Source organism: Lutjanus erythropterus, chromosome 17 (assembly GCF_056507025.1).
Source record: "Lutjanus erythropterus isolate fLutEry1 chromosome 17, fLutEry1.hap2, whole genome shotgun sequence".
Classification (NCBI taxonomy): domain Eukaryota; kingdom Metazoa; phylum Chordata; class Actinopteri; order Lutjaniformes; family Lutjanidae; genus Lutjanus; species Lutjanus erythropterus.
In genome coordinates this window covers 11,427,885-11,445,709 of record NC_139333.1, presented here as the reverse complement: position 1 = coordinate 11,445,709, position 17,825 = coordinate 11,427,885, and the positions used below count along the sequence as shown (strand labels likewise).

Sequence of the window (17,825 nt, the reverse complement as noted above, 5' to 3'; positions counted from 1 at the left end):
GCCTCATGTAATTTCAAAAATGCATGGCTGCTCAGCTGAAAACTGGCTTTCTTTTCGAATGTCTGTTGTAGTAGTCTAGATGAGGTGCAGTGAGCAGTGTGTGTGTGTGTGTGTGTGTGTGTGTGTGTGTGTGTGTGTGTGTGTGTGTGTGTGTATCAGTCTCTATTTGACGTGTGCGTGTCTGTATGTGTGTGTGTGTCTGAGAGTCTGCGCTGCCAGGGGGCCTTGTGAAACCAGCCTGAGTCTTATATGAGCTGTGTTTTATTATGACTGGCTGAAAGGCCACTGATCTACAGTTGTACACGAGAGGAGGATTTGGAGGAGGGAAAAAAAGAGAAAAAAGAAGAAAAAAACACTGTAAAAATATCCTGTCTGCGAGAGAGAGACAGAAGGAGAGAAAATAAATGTCTAGAAGGGAAAGTTTTGGACAAGACTTTTTTTTCCCTCCTTCCTCCAAATTTATTATGACAGCAGAGAATGAAAATATCAAGAGAAGAAGATGGAGGGATTTCTACTTTTAAATTGAGTACTGTGTGTGTGTGTTGATGCTTCAGATCCAGCTGTATAAATAGACGCGCACACACACCTCTTTCTGATTTGTCTCTTAATACACACCGCTGCTCCCTCTCCCTCTTGATTTATCCCATGCCCTCTTTTTAGTGTGTCTGTGTGTGTGTGTGTGAGACAGATTGGCAGACAGTTGAAGGCACTTGTGGTTGTGGTTGTTAGGGCGTCGGGTCGTGGTTGAGGTGAGGGTACAGTACATGTGTGTGTATTTGTGTGTGTGTGTGTGTGTGTGTGTGTGTGTGTGTGTGTGTGTGTGTGTGACTCAAACACGGACTGTTGTGGTTGTGGTAATTGTCTCTGATGCGAGGCAGTATTTATGGGTAACGACCCAACCCACTACCTCTCTCTGTCTCTCTCTATCCAGTGACTAATTACCTGATTCCCCATGGATTTGTTTCCTCCTTCCCCTACAACTGTTCAGGTTGTTCCACTAAATGAGAGCATGCTGATAACTGGAGATACATTCAAACAGAGCCAAACTGAACGGAGCCTCTTTGCTCAGTTTGTTGAAACTGTAACAGGATGACTGTGAACACGTGGGTTCGCTAAGACGTGGAAGTAGGTTTTTACTCCTAGTTACAAACTGCATTCCCTGAATATGATTGCTCTTTACCAGGGTGCAGATTTAAATATAAGCGAAGAGACATGTTGCAAAGACAACACATGAATTTTCTCTCTTTCCATTGTCTAATTGCCATTGGCACTGATCATAGGCTATAGAAAACCTGGATGCAGCCTGTGTTGGGGAGCCTGGTGTTGGGTTTCAAGATCTTTGTCGGTAATATTCAAACCAGAAAGTCTGATTTTGGGTAATGTGCTGCGAGGAGCTGAAGCAGGAAAAGTAAAATTAGTATGCTTCTATGGGCTGCATGTAGGCGAGTTGCGAAGAGATATTTGTGGCTGTCTCCTTTATACTTGTATGGTGTTTACTTTTTTGTCTTCATTTCAAACCTGTCACCCAACCAGAGATAATCTACCAGTCAACCTGCTTGACCTGCAGGTCTGCAGTACGTGTTGTTGACTTTTGCCTGCCTCTGCAAACTATCATTGCCTATAATGCCATTTGCTGTGTACGTTCACTGGAACAGTGACGTGTATTTTCTGTAGAAGTGTAATTCCAGCTCACCAATGCTAAGTATAACCAAAAAGCAGGGGTGTAGATTTGAGTCACATAACTTGGACTTAAGTCAGACTCAAGTCCCAAATTTGATGACTTTAGACTCCACTTGACAAAATCAAACACTTTCAACTTGACTAAGACTTTATCTCCAATGATCATGACCTTATAAGTTTGTATAAAAATAATAAGGTGGTCAACACAACACAAATTGTAATATGCAAAATGTGTGAGTCAAAAATTACAGTCAGAGAAGGAACAACTTCCAATTTAATTGGTCAACTAAAGTTGCTTATTAACTTAGTAAGCTAATACATACCTAATATTAGCTTAACGGCTAAGTAACTTTGTAAACCAGTGAGGCTGGAAACTCATATTACATTATGACATACTCCAAATATAGGACTTGGTGCACTACCTATTACGCTCTAAAATATTCTTGATGTAAAAGAAATTTGTTTTGCAACATTTTGTTTCCTCTGTTGCTCAGAGCTCCAGTAGAATTAAGATTATACTGCCTTCATGTGAACCACGACATTCAGCCACCATGGTTATCAGTCGATGCAAATGCTGACTAAGTTTTGAACCAAAATAATGCTAAATTCTTACGAGAGCATTCAAATACAAGTTGCATGTCAGTTGCATACCTGAGGCCCCAGTTTATATCTGTACAGATAAGAATTGAGGAAAAAACTGTCACCTTGAAGCTTTTTTTTTTCTGATCATAATCTTAAGAGAGAAAAAAAAATCAGAAATGTGTGTCACATGTGAGGAGAAAAGAATGATCAGAATTGGGACACTTCAGCTGCAGTGTGAATGTAGCTTGAAGGGATTAATTTCTCTGGGGCAGGTCACGAAATTTCATTTTTTACAGCACTACTCAGTATTATTAATGCCATCCAGATCTGCCGTGTCTGACTTTTCTACCTTCCAGCTGGAGAAAAATCCAGCCCCAAACACCTGCTGGGTGCTTGACTGTGAAATTTTTTTATTTAAGTGATATTAAAACACTGACTCTTGTCATAATTTTGTGAAAAACTGTGTTTTACTACTGCTATATATGTTATATTTTAAAAATGAAGATTACAACGTCTAGTGCTTAGTTTTATTTTTCAATGGCAATGGTGTGTTTGCAAGCAACAAGTGACAAATACGTCTGAGCATAAATGGAAATCACAGTCATCGTCAAAAGATTTAAAAGCAGACATGCACTTTCCAATTAAGTGTGAAAAACTGAGGCGTGTAGAAGTACGGAAAGCATGAAACATTTGTCATTTAGCCATTTTCCTTTTTTAACTTCTGAGGAAGTTTGACTGCACATCTGCTCTTTCTCAGTTTAACAGCCACACTGAAGAGCTGTTCACTTCTTCTGTGGTGTTGCTTGCACCTCTTTGTGAAAAATGAACAATTTGTTTTATCTTAAAAATCTATCTATCATGTAACGTTTCTTCAAATGATAAAAAAAAAAGAGGGGTCTCAGGATGTTTTTCATTCATGCAACTCAAGTAAATAGATTAACTTGAATGAATAAAACTTATATATTAATGTTAAGTTGATTTTAAAAGACTAAGATTAGTTGATTCCACTAAATTTCTGTATGTTTTTTTTACAGTGCCCCCCACATTTCTTGTTAGCCCCTAGCCACCAAATTTTTGTCAGCAAGCACCCCTCTAACCTCGACCTTTTGTGTCTCTCAGGTGCTTCCTTCATGGGTTCCTTCCTGGCCAGCAATCTGGGGTCCCCGCCCTCCCACCCGCCTCACCCCTCGGGACCTGCTGCCTCCCCCTCTTCCCCCTCCTACAGGGCTGGACCCCATTCGAGGGCTTCCCCTATCTGGTTCCCACATTCACATGAAGGTAAGAGACACACACACACGCACACACACACACACACACACACATGCAGGAGGCGGCAGCACAGAGTGCTCGGGTCTCTGGTTAATCCAGGGTCTTGGTTTGGGATTAGATCGAGATGGAGCCATTAAGTGGTTTAACCAACACTGAGCTGAGGCCAAACACGCGCAGCAGTGACGCCTCAGATGATGCTACTTATAAAAACACACACACACACACACACACACACACACACACACACACACACACACACGCACACACACACACACACACTCCTGGCTCTGTATGTCAGTAGGCATGTGGCTTTTGTGTTTGTGGCTGTTTTCTAGTTCAGAGCTCGAGCACCGAGACGCTTCTAAAACTGGTGCACAACCAAAACCTTCCTCTTCCTCTTGTACCAACCCATAAACACACAAACAACCACTCACATACACACACCTTCATGCAGTAACATCATAATCAGCAGTAACTCAGCTTCAGGCTCCCCGTCTTTCACTCAATCATCTCTTAGCCCCCCACTTTCCTTTAGGGGTGAGTTTTAAGTTTCATGAGCTCCTCCATCCCCCCCCCCCCCACACACACACGGACTGAAACTTACCCCCATTTCCACCATCCTCTCCCTCCTCACAGCACCCTCCCCCTCCGACCGCAGCCCCACCCTCAGGGCCCCTTCTGTGCTAACCGACCTCCAACGGCCCCCTTCCTGATCAGACACACACACGCACACAAAAAAAATGTGCGCATCCACATGCATCATGTCCTCTTTCGTCTGTTAACCGTTTGTGGTCAGGGTGAGCTCGACTTAGTTATCTGTCCCTTTCAGGTATGTGTGTGCATGTGTTTCTGTGTATGTGTGTGTGTGTGTGTAAGAGGCTTTCTCTTTTGACAGCAAGATGGGTCTAAAGAGATAACCTCCAAAAAGACTTTGACAGAGAAACAGCTTCCGCCACAGGCTGTATTTCTCAACTAACAGAAAACGGTCAGAATCAGAATTTCACGTTTCGCCAGTTTTTCACAAAATGTGAAAGAATAAATGATAAGACGTGGTCATGTCGCCTTGGGAAGGTTTTTGACGCCCCCAAACATTGTTGCTGAGGAATTAAATGGAAACCAGTCAGGTTTCAGTGCAGACGGTAACTTTGTTTCTTATCTTAGATATCATACGGAGTGATGCTCACAGCAGGAAAAGCACAGGTGTGATCAATAACAATAATTTGATTCAGGTGAGCCAGTGTCACCGTCCGACATTGTGCAGGACTTACTGGGATGATGGAGCCATCGTTAAGGTTATTGGTTACACCTGTTCATCTCCTGCTTTGGTTTGTTAAAATGTCTGCAGTGGAAAAGGACCAGAGCCTTGGGGGCAGATCCCGGGGGTGACAGAGGGGACGTGTCCACCCCAGCTTCTAAAGAAACACAAAGCTGCCCACCCCAGTAAATTATGTAATTGAAAATACATGTTTTAATAGGAGCTGACGCCACTTTTTAAATAATTCCCACAACTTTTTTGAAGGTTTTGTTTATGCTCACTCCCCATTTATCCTGCTAAGTGGTATGAATCACATAAGTCACTTTCATTTAGTGAAACTGAGCGCTGTAGTACCAGGCCAGTAAATATGTCTGCAGAAAAAACAGGTTAATGATGGTACTGTGGAATGTGTGCCGATTGTGCCTATAGATCGAAGTGAACCAGAAAATAGTCTTAGTGTAACTGCAAGGTTTTTGACTGAGGGATGTTCAGGTTGACAGTGACGTTTACGTAATATAGCAAACAAGCCAAGTTACTCCCTTTAGCTAATGTAGTGAAAGATCAGGAAATGTGCAACATTTTTTGCTGACACTAGATATCAAGCAAAAGCTGGAGACTATATCATGTTAAGTTGCTGTGAGCTGCAAATTCACCACGTCTTGGCAGATGTCAAAGGATAACATTATCTTAGAGGCTAACTGGGTAAGACTTGTCTTCCTCCGTCCCCGTCTCAGGCAGCCCTTCTTCTGACTTATTTTACAGAAATTGGCCCGTGTTCCCTCAAACTGTTCAGCCAAACAATAGCAAACCTGCACATTTATCACTTTTCCACCAGTTACCACAGTTTGGAGTTGCATAATCTTTGACACAACCAAGAAAAATCCCCCTCATTCAGTGGGAATTTCTACTTGTCATCAAACTTTAATTGATTTGTACTAGAGGAGCAAGAAAGTCCAACTTTCTCTGAAGGAATCTGGTGTTTATGAGACAGTTTTTATTCCCCTCCTCTAAGTTTTAATTTGTCACATCCTGTTGATGAAGAAGTGTACACACACCAGAATTTAATTTGGGCAAATAAGTCGAACGTGCTGCTTCTCACTCGTGGAGACGGGACACTTCTCCACTACAGCCGAAATTTGTGATTTTAAGCTCGTAAGACGAACTCATAAGAGCTTGTGTTCTTACATAGAAATCTCTCCTGATGCAGCTTTAAAGCTTGAGAGGAGACAAGAGTTTTGTTTGTACAACTGCCTCATTTGCAGCTCATCGAGCGATAAATAGCAACAGTTAAGCCCCGAAAATGAGCGCTAATGTCGCCCGGAGTGACTGTCTTAAATCAGATTCATAGAAAGAGTCGGAGGCAGGACTTGAACGCAAGAGAGAGCAGCGGCGGTGAAAAGAGAGCAAGAGTGTGTGTGTGTGTGCCTGTGTGTGTGTGTGTGTGTGCCTATCAGACAGATTTTGTGTCTGTGTGGCTCGGCTTTGATGTCTGAACACACGCACACACACTCACATGCACGGACACGCGCACACACACTACAAATGATTGTTTTTAAGAATTCAAGCCAGGGAGCTCCGGTAGGCGGTCTGCCAGCTGGCCACGGTCCAGAGAGTGGAGCGTAGCCAGCGCGGAGAGGAGAAACCTGGCCGATACACACACTGCACACACACACCCACACACACTACAGCAGACACACACACTGAAGACACACATACATTGTCACAGATGAGACATATTCACGAAGAAATGCACAGTTGTTTGAAAAACAGCACATATTCCCTCACACACACCTGTCCTTGTTTTTTGTCCCCTCTCGCTCCTCTCCTTACCTCCCTTTCCTCTATCCTCTCATCTCATCCATCTCAAAGCTCTCCACCTCCCTTTCACTTCCTCCTTCATCTTCCAGCCCCCCCTCGCTCACACACACACACACACACACCCTCCATGACACACACACACACACACACACACACTCCCCTCTCCGTACGCCTCACAGCAGCACCAGATTGGGGGCTTTTCATATTGACAGCCCTGTTCTTCTGGTGTCTCCTTTACTTTTACCGTCTTTACATCGTTTGTTCAATCCCTTCTTCCCTTCATTTCCTCCTTTCCTTTTCAGTCTTTGTTCCCCTCTTCTTCTTCTTCTTTTTCATCTCCCCTCCCTCCCTCCTGAGTTTTATCACTCATCATTACCCGGGGGATTGGCTTTAGATGGCTGATAGAGCCTTTTGGCTAATTGTCGCCATTTAGATTCACTGGTTGTTAACCAGTCAGAGTAATCACACACACTCACTTACATACACACACAGTGTACACATTCATGCATTTACATTGCAGCATGAACACAGACACACACACACACACACACACGCTGGGAGCAGTGAGGGGGTGTTGGTGGTTTTGCAGTGCGACTGTGGAATGCGTAGGATGAGTTTTTATGGAGTGCTGTTTACTTTGGCCACCACCGTTAAACTTTTAACGGCTGCCAATTAACGGGCCGGCAAGGACACTCTGTGGGGCATGAAACCAGCTGCTGGAGAACACACACACTCACACAAACACACACACACAATCCAAGCCTTTTGGCCTCATAATGTGGAGTTGTGTGCTCCTACTGTGCATATATCAGTATTTGTGTACTTGCGTATGAGTGTGGGCATGTGGTGATTTTGTTTCCCCCCCATTTTCCCCCCAGTAACACCCCCTACCTAAACACCACGACAACTCCACACACCCTCACTGATCTGTACAACCACCCACCCCCATCAGCACAAACACCAAGACCTCCTCTATGTTCTGATGCAGTTCAATGTCCTTGAAGACGAGGAACAGAGTGAAACGACCATTCACCTCCCTGTGACCTCCTGGGAGGACTGTGTGTGTGTGTGTGTTTTAAGGAGAGGGGGTTTGCGATGCTTCATACTGTTTGTCTTGGGTTTGGGAAAGATGTGTTTTGTAGAAGAGCAAATTCCATCCAGCTAAATGCTGCGAACGCTTGGCAGTAGCTGTCGGCTGTGGTTTTTGTCACCACTTTGTCCACTGTAAATAATGTCAACTCATGTGGCGTGTTTGTGCAAAAGTGCATTTATGGTGAGAGTAAGCGCTAACTGGCCCATATTTTTTCTGTGTTTTCCAAAATGGCCCCATTTCATGATAGATTGTAGAGATAAACTGTTTGTTTAGAGGGCTGCTGAATGTCAACGCTGTGGAGAAACATCAATTCTTTCTCGCTCTCCCTCCCTCTGACAGGGTACCCCAGCTATTCAGGAAGTCTTGCTTCTCCTTTTCTCCCCATGAGTCCCCTGGATCACCATAGCAACGGTCTCTATGGACAGCACCGCTTCTATGAAACTCAGAAAGGTAGGTGTTGGTGTGTGTGCGAATGTAAAAAATCGCTTTTGCCCAAACTGCTTAATCAGCACTCACCACAGGAGTAAGAACAGCTGGCAACTCTGGGTCTAGCTTTTTTCACTTGGCAACTTCTCATTCCCTTTCCTCCACATCACAGTAACACATAGTTCAGATTATTTTTCATGTTGGGTCGTATGAGGTTCTTATTGATGTCAGTGCATTACCTATAGCAGATGCCGGTCGGCACGCCCCCTCTTAGGCCCCCAGTTAAGTGGCTAGAAGGTATTTAACCCTTTGAAAAAATCCACCGAAAAATCAACATCAGTTTAAGTGTAACCACGTTACCTTGCTGTCAGACAGCCTTTTCTGATGGGAAACCACAGTTTTATAAGTTGAATATAGCTCTCCCTCACTCAACCAGACTCCATTTGTGAAATCAGTCATGTTGTCCTGCAGAACAAAGGAATTGCTGATTTCCTGCTACCTCGATCTGTTAGTTTGGTTGTGTTATTGTATTACTGGTGTTTACCTTGACAGCAGGGTAAAGCACTGACAGCATTCAAAATATAAAATACTCTTAAACTGATATAATTTTATTTAGATGGAGTTTTTTAAGTGACTAAAATACCTTTTGTTGTTCACCCAAATCACATCAATACATTGCCTTTATTCTGTTTTTCTCCAAACTGGGGCCGTGCCTGTCAGCATCTATTGTAGTTTATACCTCATACAGTCTCATTTCAAATAACTATCCCTTTAACATTGAAAGTTTAATAAATATGGTTTCAGAATCAAGATTTTTAGTACTTTGCAGCTAACTTTCTAGAACCTTTCAACTTTAGAGATCCATTTTAAGTCTTTCCTCTCTTCCCAGATCACTTCTACCTGAGAGGCCTTCCTCCCCAGCCCCCTCTGCTCTCCACCTCTCACAGCCTTCCTCCGCTGTCCAGGACTGCACCGGGCCACCCACTTGGCTCCTGCAGCCGAGAGACAGACAATGGGGGAGGAGGCGGGAAGAGCACCAAGGATGGGGGTGAGAAAGGGGTTTCATCTGCGTCAAAAATGAAGGAGCGATCGAGCAGCAAGGAGCGGCACCAGGAGAACAAAGACAAACAACATCAGCTTCATCAGCAGACGAACCCTGCCACCGCTCCATCCAGCCACCAAGCCTACCCCCACCCTCACCATCCTCTTCTTTCTCACCTCGCACCACAGGGCAGGGAGGAGGACCACAGACACTCTCTGGAACGACACAAGGAGTACAGAGACGGTGACTCAGGCAGTCAGGAGACAAAACATATGAGTGCCTGTAAACTGTTGAGTGGTTCGGTAGCAGAGACCGGCTCTGGAGGGAAAGGGGGAACTCTGAGCAGCTGCAGTGGTGGTGGTGGGGTGGGTAGACCTCCATCTGGAGGCGGCCGGCGGTGCTCCAAGGATGGACCCGTAAATGGGGAGATGAGGATCAGCGAATCCTCGGCTTCCTCTAATGAATGTATGAGAAGAGGTGCAGCTGCAGTGACAGCCATCTTAGCACCTCCAACCCCGCACTCTGTGGCCTCCTACTCCATGCCTCCTCCTCCACCTCCACCACCTCCTCCTCATGCCTTGCACATGGGCTCCACAGTGGCAGGAGGGTGGCAACACCATGCACATCACCACCCTCATCTGGAGTTTTACTGTCCCCCAGCCCCTCTTACACTGACGCCTTCCAAAGATCCGGCATCCACCCCTGGAGGGTCCGGCAGGGAGGCGAAAGTCACTGGCCCGACTTACGTGCCCTCAGTCGGGCCACTGGGAGACCTGGCAGCCACTGATTGTCGTGGAGCAGGAGGAGGCGGGAGAAAGGGAGAGGACAAGAGTGGGGAAGGATCTTATGAAAGTTCCTCTCATCACCTAAGCCGACTTAGTAGTTGCCAGAAGAAGGACAAATCCCAGCCACACCAGCAACAGCTGGGATACGGCAAGGCTGACAAACCTCCTGACTGGAGCCACCAGACGCAGCACTTCCACAAACCGAGCTCCAACGTGAGCTCCCAGCCTGAGCTGCGGTCCTGCAGCTTGGAAACATCTGCATCCTTCAGAGACGTAGAGGTTGTGGAGGATGTTTACCGTCCCTCGCTCCCCCTAGATGCCCAGGCAACACACCCTGGTGCTGGACAGGGCACAGCCAAGAATGGCCTGGACACCAGCACTCCTCCCTTCAGGGACTGTTCCCTCTCAGGTTCTCCTCCTGATGGGAGGGTGGGGTCAGGGGCTCACAGGGAGGGACAAAAGGTTGCAAGGATACGCCACCAACAGCACAGCAGCCATGGAGCAAGTACAGAAGAGAGGGGGAGAGATGGAGTTCAGAGGGCACCTTCCTGGGGAGCTCGAGGGAGCTACCAAGAGGAGCAGAGAAAAGGCACCCATCATCCATCAGTTGGTAACAGTGAAGTAAGAGGACTCAGCAACAGAGCTCCAAACAGTGACCACAACCAGCCCCATTCTCAACCACCTCCACCTCTATCACGCTCCTCATCACATACCACTGAGGGCGAGGGGAGTGCCATGAAGAACCTAATGAACTACAGCTCCCAGCAACCCTTACTGCTGCCACAGCGGGGCCCCTTTGGAGGTCTGGGCTGCCTCAAGCAGGGTGGAGAGAGATCAGAGAAGGAGGGGCAGAGAGGAGGAGCTAAAAGCAACACTTCCATGCAGGACCCTCCCAAACAGCCGCTTCCTCCTCGCCGAGGCTCTGCTAACGAGGGAGAGAGGGGCGACAGAAGTGGGAAGGATGCAGGGGAGTCAGGTGAGGGGGAGGTGCGACAGCCTCCGGTGGGTATTGCGGTCGCAGTAGCCAGGCCCCCCCATCGTTCCCCAGACAACACCCCTGGACACAGCAGACAGGGCAGGGTGCTGCCCAGCATGAAAGGTCAGACATCATTTATACTCCTTGCACTGAAAACCAATTAATACTATTTCTGTGCTCCAGACTGCATCAAGAGAAAAATCAACGATTAAACACTGGAGAACAGCTTTGACATTGTGCAGTATCTCACTTTTTTTTTTTGACATTTGCTGAGGACTCATATCTGTGATTTAACTGGCCAAACGAAGACAACCTCCCAGAGCAGCTTTTAACACGTCAGACCCAACATTCATTACAAAGAGGCAGAGACACTTTTTCTGCATGGACAGTGGTTATCAAAGGCTTCCTAGGAAAAAACAGAACATCACTTTAAAGGGATAATCAGATTATTCAAAGTGGGTTTGCATGAGATCCATAGACAGTGTAGTCAGGGCACTCAATACACCCCCAGTTTGAAGAAGTAGCGGGAGCGCAAACATGGAAGCTAAGGGATATAGTGCTTCATTTCAGCCACCTAAAATAGAATGCAACAAAAAACATAATATTAGTTTAAGTGTACACTCTATTTAGAACATCTTTTCTGATTTACGTTGCTGTCGGACAGCTTTTTCCAAAGGGAAACCTCCATTATATAGGCCAAATATCACTCTCTCCAAAGCAACCAGGCTCCTTTGGCAAAATCATTAATTTTACCTTGCAGAGCATTGGAGACGCTGGTCTACCACTGCTTCCATCTGTTAGTTTGTTTATGTAACCGTATGTCTACAGTGAGTCCAAACTATGCTTTTAAAACACTGACATCACACAACAGCACAAATGAACAAATCAATCAAGGCAGCGGTGGGCCGGCAACTCCCATGTTCTGCGAGGTACAATTAATGATTTTGCCTATGGAGTTTTGTTGGTATAGAGAGAGCGATACTTATATAAAAACAGTTTCCCATTAGAAAGAGGTATTTGATACTTTAAGTAAATATATGAGGCATGTTGAGCTATGCAAGAAAGGTACATTTTCCTGAATGCAATGGGCATCAAGATATGACAGCATGAATGTCCTCAGCACTTTGTGTTTTCTGAAGTGGTTGTAGTATTGTCATCGTATGATATTTCTGACGTTTACAATCCCAGGTGTATCACGCCCTGTGTATCCTCTTGGTCGCGAAGCAGAGGAGAGGAAGAGGATGACAGAGGAACAGATCAGCCTTCATCACCTGGACAGAGACAGAGAAATGATCATCAGGTAAATTCACAAACACCAACACACATGAACATAAAGTCACAGACACACACTCACACATGCACAGGGTAGCATCTTTTCATTTCTCCTCTCATCTGATAAACTGCACTTCTTTTATTCTCTGGGCCTCTCTCTCCCAGTCTCAGGCTCTGCTTCTCCTTTCTCTCATCCCCTCACTCCATTTACTCTTCTCACCCTTTGATGTGGTATTTCTGTATCCCCTCACTCTCTGTCCTCCCCCCTCCCTCTTTCTCTCCAAGATGAGATGTGGTGCATTAATGTTATGGGGACTAATACAGATGTCTCTGAAGTATCAGGCTCTTATTATGTAGTCATATTAAGGGAAGAAAACATATAATGAGAACTCATAGAGCAGGCACAAGATGATGGCTGTTCCTGTTGCCGTCACATTTCCTTTTCTTGATGATTATAATGGTAGTAGTGGTAATGAAGATGACAAGGATGAAGATAATGATCATAATGATGGTGATGATGATGATGACAATACGCGGGATAATCAAGATAATGACAAAAGTTCACCCCGCCTACCGTCACGACAGGGAAAACAAGGATCGCGTGGAGTTCGCCAGGATACATCCTTCAAGTAGTTGCCATGGTGACCTGACCTCTCACCTTTTGGTTCCCGGAGGAGCCAGTCAGTTAGGGGCGGACGCTGCTGCACATGCTCACCCGGCTCACCACCACTGGATGCAAAGGACAGGAAGTCCCTCCCTCTGGATGGGGCATTCGTACAGTGAGTAGAGTGCAACATTGTCTGCACTTTTTTAATATACCAAGATTAATATGTTTTTTATTGTTTTGTTGGCATCTAGTGTCAGTCAGTGTGGGTGGTACAATGTGTGGGAGGTATCTTGGATTTTTGATGAATGTTTTTATTTTTGTTGGGTTTTTTTTGTCTTTCTTTTGTTCAGCCATGGTGCCATTGTTAATAAAGCTGAATACAGTGGTCTTTTATTTATTTCTTGGACATATTTCCCTGAGAAAACTGCAATACATGTAAACTTTTATTGATGGACTATAGTTTGAATGACAATAGATCTTTTTCAAAGCAGTCGTTCCAGCAAGGTTCTGTTCAGGTCAACAGTGCTGCTGTTGTGCTACACTAAATATAACAAGACCTTAACTAGAATCATTGGTAACACCTGTATTTACCCTACTATTTCATATCAATGTGGCTGTAATAAATAAGGTCGATTGCATCATAGAAATGAGCCACAGAGGCAAAATTGAACACGTAGAAAAGAACAAATTTATAGAACCTCTGCACAGAGGGTTCAAAACCTGATAAAGACTTGCATCTGCCTTTTTTAATTGTTTCATAAACAAGTTAGTGATACAGTTCTCTGCTTGCACAATGTAGTGTGACTCATATCTATTTTACAAGCTGCACGTCTGTTTTCTGTCAATGCTATGGTAACATGCCCTTTGCCTACATACTTAGCGATTTTTCATCCTTAAGTTAGTTATGTCACTTTTCACAGTTAACTTGGTATATATTGTTGATAGTATTTACTGTTCATTATCTATATAGAGTTTTTGAGCATTTTAATAATCACCTCAGTGCCGTAGATAACCATAACCATAATCGTCTTTGCTTCTCTTTCCAAGAATGCTCCAAGAAATCACCAATTCTGGTTACTCTACTTGCTCTACATGCTGTTTTCCCCTTCTGTTTTCTGATGTCTGGTCCTGGTGATATTTTCACATATAATGCGTTAAACTAGGGTTTATTTGAACCAAACCAGAGTTGATGATCGTTGGAGCAGTGGAAAGATGAACAAGACAGTTTGGGGGATTTTTTTTTATTGTTTCTGCCAAGTTTGAATGAAGATAGCTAGATAGCTAGCTAACACTGCTATCAGTTATCTGACATACTGAGGTGATTATCAAAATGGTCAAAAACACTATACAAAATGAACTGTAAATACTACTAACAATATGTACCAAGTTAACTGTGAAAAGTGAACTAACTAAATTAAGCATAAAAAGTCAGTTTGTAGGCCAAGGTAACATTCCTATAATGTCTGAAGTAAACAAAGGTGTAGCTTGTAAAACATGTCACATTATGCAAGTACAGAATTGAGGCATGTAACTGAAACTCCACATTGCTCCTGCTCCTCAACAAAGGCATCAACTCTTTTGTACATTTCTGAAGAAGACTAACATGTCTTTATAGAATACATCACAAGATTTATCCACTAAGCACACCACTATCTCTCTGGAGTAGTAAAATGAGTATTTAAATGTTGTTCTCATTTGACTGTGTTATCTTTACTCCAGGTCTGAGCCACGTGGGAATGAGCCCGGGCTTCCCACCAGGTTTGCCCAGCCCTCTACAGCCCGTCTTGGGTTCGCTCACCCAAGACCCTAACTCCCCCCTGGTAGTTCTTCCCACAGAACCCGGGCCTCATCATCACCTCGGTACGCTAGGCATCCTTTCACAAAAGCAGCACACACACACACAAAACCCCCAGAGCACATATTCATTGCTGTCTACCCATACTTACTGCCCCCTACCTCCCTCCTTCCCTCCATTTGTACCATCAGAGCTGCTACCATTTCTCTCCCAGAGTTTTAGTATCATTGGCTAATCATAATATAATGCTCAACTAAGTCCCTCTGTCAGTGGGACCGTGTTTTATAGCTTCGTTAATGGGAGCAGCTATTCCATTGCCCCCCCTCTGCATGTGCCCAGCGTTATGCAAACCATTTTAAATGGTGTTCATCTCTTTTGTGGCTGAGCACTGGTGTGCTTGGACTAGACTGCGCGTGTGTAGGTGCGTGTCTTTGTGTGCACGTATGGGGACGTCTCAAGTTAGTTGTCTGGAACAACATGAGACATTGCTCAGTGTTAAGGGTTGTGTTGTACATATCAGCCATTGCTAGAGAGAGAAAAGAGTGTGTGTGCTTTTGTGTGTGTGTGTGTGTGTGTGTGTGTCAACGCTGCTTTGCAAACAGGCTGTGAAATTTAATTATCTCCCGCCTCCCTTGCCTCGCTCCGTGGGAGTTCCTGCAGAGAGGGGAAGTGCATCCACTGAACCCTTCCCCTGGGAAACATTAGCCCACTCAGGCTAATCTCACAGAACAAAGGTTCCCAGCGACAAGGCAGCCAAGGAGGGATGTGTGCATGTGTGTGGGTGTGTGTGTATGGACACATGTGTGTATCTGAATTCATATGTGGCCAGGGTGGGGCTTTAAAGAAAATGTGTGTTTCCTTTCATAGGAAAATAAAATATAGAGAATAGAAAGAGTAAAAGGAGGTGAATGGAGGATGTGGAGCATGCATTCAGGGTTCATCGATTGTGTCTGAGGCCAACATATACAGCTCATACAGCTCACAGTTGTTACATCTTTAGTTAAGATGGCCGAGCTCCTCTGCAATCTCACATACTCAAAAGGGAAGTTCAAGAGTCCATTGACACAGTTTCTCTTTATTACTTTCCTGAGACATTGCAGCCATGAAAATATTTCTGTACTGACTATTTGCTGCTTATTTATTTTATCAGTTTATTTTTAAGTTAGTTACTTCACTTTTCACAGTTAGCTTGGTATACATTGTTGAATGTATTTACCATTCATTTTGTTTATAGTGTTTCTGAACATTTTTTATAATCACCTCAGTGGATTAAATAACCATTAACATTGTCATCTTCATTCAAACTTGACAAAAACAAACTAAAACTCACCAAAAACATCATGACTTGATATCTAAGACACTGAGGTGATTATCAGAATGCTCAAAAGCACTATATGCAAAACAAATGGTAATGGTATTAACAATCTGTGCCAAGCTAACTGTGAAAAATGAAGTCACTAACTTAGTTTGTTGGCAAAGGTAACGTTACTTTAGCACTGACAGGATGTAAACAGACATGCAGCTTGTAAAAGGGATATACATCACACCATACAGTAGTGATCAGGAATATCTTATTTTCTTCTTTTTTGTACCAATTTTCTTCTATTCAAATCAAACAAAATACTGAAAGTCTATTATTTTTCTTTGTCTCTTTCTCTCTGTTTCCTACTCTAGATGTTCTGGAGCAGTCAGGTCTGTGGCCTCCTGTGTACGGAGGCAGAGGCCCTCCTTCTCACCTGCAGCATCACCCCGTCTACTCAAGATCCTCATTCCTACGGCAACAGGACCTGTACGCCCTGCAGCATCAGCACCAGCAGCAACAGCAGCGAGCCATGGAGCACATGCAGCGCCAATCCTTAGGACAGGTAGAACTAACAATAATATAAAAGGTCGGAGAGAGGTTATATTTTAGTCTAAACCTGTCAAATTCTGTTAAGATTTTATGGTGAAAGTGTTGGCAAATGAGAATTAGGAAGTGTGGAAATATTGTGAACTTCATCTTCCTCCTTTGAGTAGTCACGACTGGTATATAGCACCACTAGTCTCAGCACAGACATCCTGATTTCTCAACACTAAAAGAAAAGTATATGAAAAATCACACTCAGCAATAATTATTTGAGCCGATGACTTCCTCTTTGTTGACAGAAAGTTTCATTGAGACGTTGGTGTGGTGCTTTTGCACTCTCACATTGCCAGATCGTTTGGCAATCGAGCAGTGTGACACTGATTTCGTTTTCATAGCCTTTCTGTTAGAGTTTGTTTTTGTTGTTGTTGTTGTTGTTAATTGTGCTCATGTGTGTTTACAACTAATAACCTCCTGGTATTATTTGTTTAAGGCAAAGCAAGTTTTTTGATCATTTCTAGATTAAAGCTGTAAAAGAATGTTTTAACTTTAACCAGTAATTGTCTGGGCTGCCCTAAAATTTTAAATTGACTGAATTTGAAAAAACAAGTTGAGGTAGTTTTTGATCAAAAATTAAACATTTTTTGGTCAAATACACTTACAATTAATTTAGTTTACTTATTTTATGGCATATTAGATTCACAAATTATAAAAATGGAAGGTCTAAATCTGCTCTTTCCATATTCTTTAGAAACATAATTTGATGAGTTGATTGAACCCTGCACAGTACATTAATTTATCTCTTTTAAAGGCAAAAGACGTAAAAGTAAAGTTGTTTATAAGTAATGAAACTAAATACTAGAAACTTTACATTTGATTAAGCTGAAGCTTATTAAATTTTTAAATTTATACAGCAAGTTTGAGTATTATTCCTTAAAATACTGCTCTCTACCCATTTCACAGAGAAAACATGAGGAGCATGCCATCACTATCGAGGACACTCCTCACGAATCTTCTGCGCCCAGAACTCCCTCCTCTTCTTCTTCTTCCTCTTCTACATCCACCACCTCCTCCCATGTAGCCAAACCCTTCTCTCACACCCCTCCTCCACCCAAGACACCCACGCCGTCTCCGGGCGTGTGTCCCAGCAGCCGTCAATCACCCTGCTACCACTCCCCATCCAGGCGACCTCACCCGCCAAACCCTCTGACCCCTGCGCCGAGCCCAGCAGCAGCGGCGCCCCGCTCCCCGGCACTCAGCCCCGCTCCTTCACACCTCTCTAAGGGGCTGGAGCGGGGCAGCGACAGAGGAGAGGGACAGCCACCTCAGGATTACCCACAATCCCTAGAACCAGGTGAGAAGAACTTTACAATCAGATAACA

General features: G+C 44.1%; 1 protein-coding gene across 2 annotated transcripts in view; it reads left to right on the top strand.

Annotated features, from left to right (window-relative positions):
- The window catches only part of bahcc1b (BAH domain and coiled-coil containing 1b), an 83,752-nt gene that overhangs the window by 35,176 nt on the left and 30,751 nt on the right, over positions 1–17,825 (top strand). For both annotated transcript variants that reach the window (XM_084741376.1, XM_084741375.1), the window contains exons 3-10: positions 3,382–3,540; positions 8,037–8,147; positions 9,013–11,049; positions 12,115–12,226; positions 12,784–12,977; positions 14,525–14,665; positions 16,275–16,465; positions 17,407–17,797. In XM_084741376.1, the coding sequence (XP_084597502.1) occupies positions 3,382–3,540; positions 8,037–8,147; positions 9,013–11,049; positions 12,115–12,226; positions 12,784–12,977; positions 14,525–14,665; positions 16,275–16,465; positions 17,407–17,797 (3,336 nt within the window). The remainder of the gene's footprint in view (positions 1–3,381; positions 3,541–8,036; positions 8,148–9,012; positions 11,050–12,114; positions 12,227–12,783; positions 12,978–14,524; positions 14,666–16,274; positions 16,466–17,406; positions 17,798–17,825) is intronic.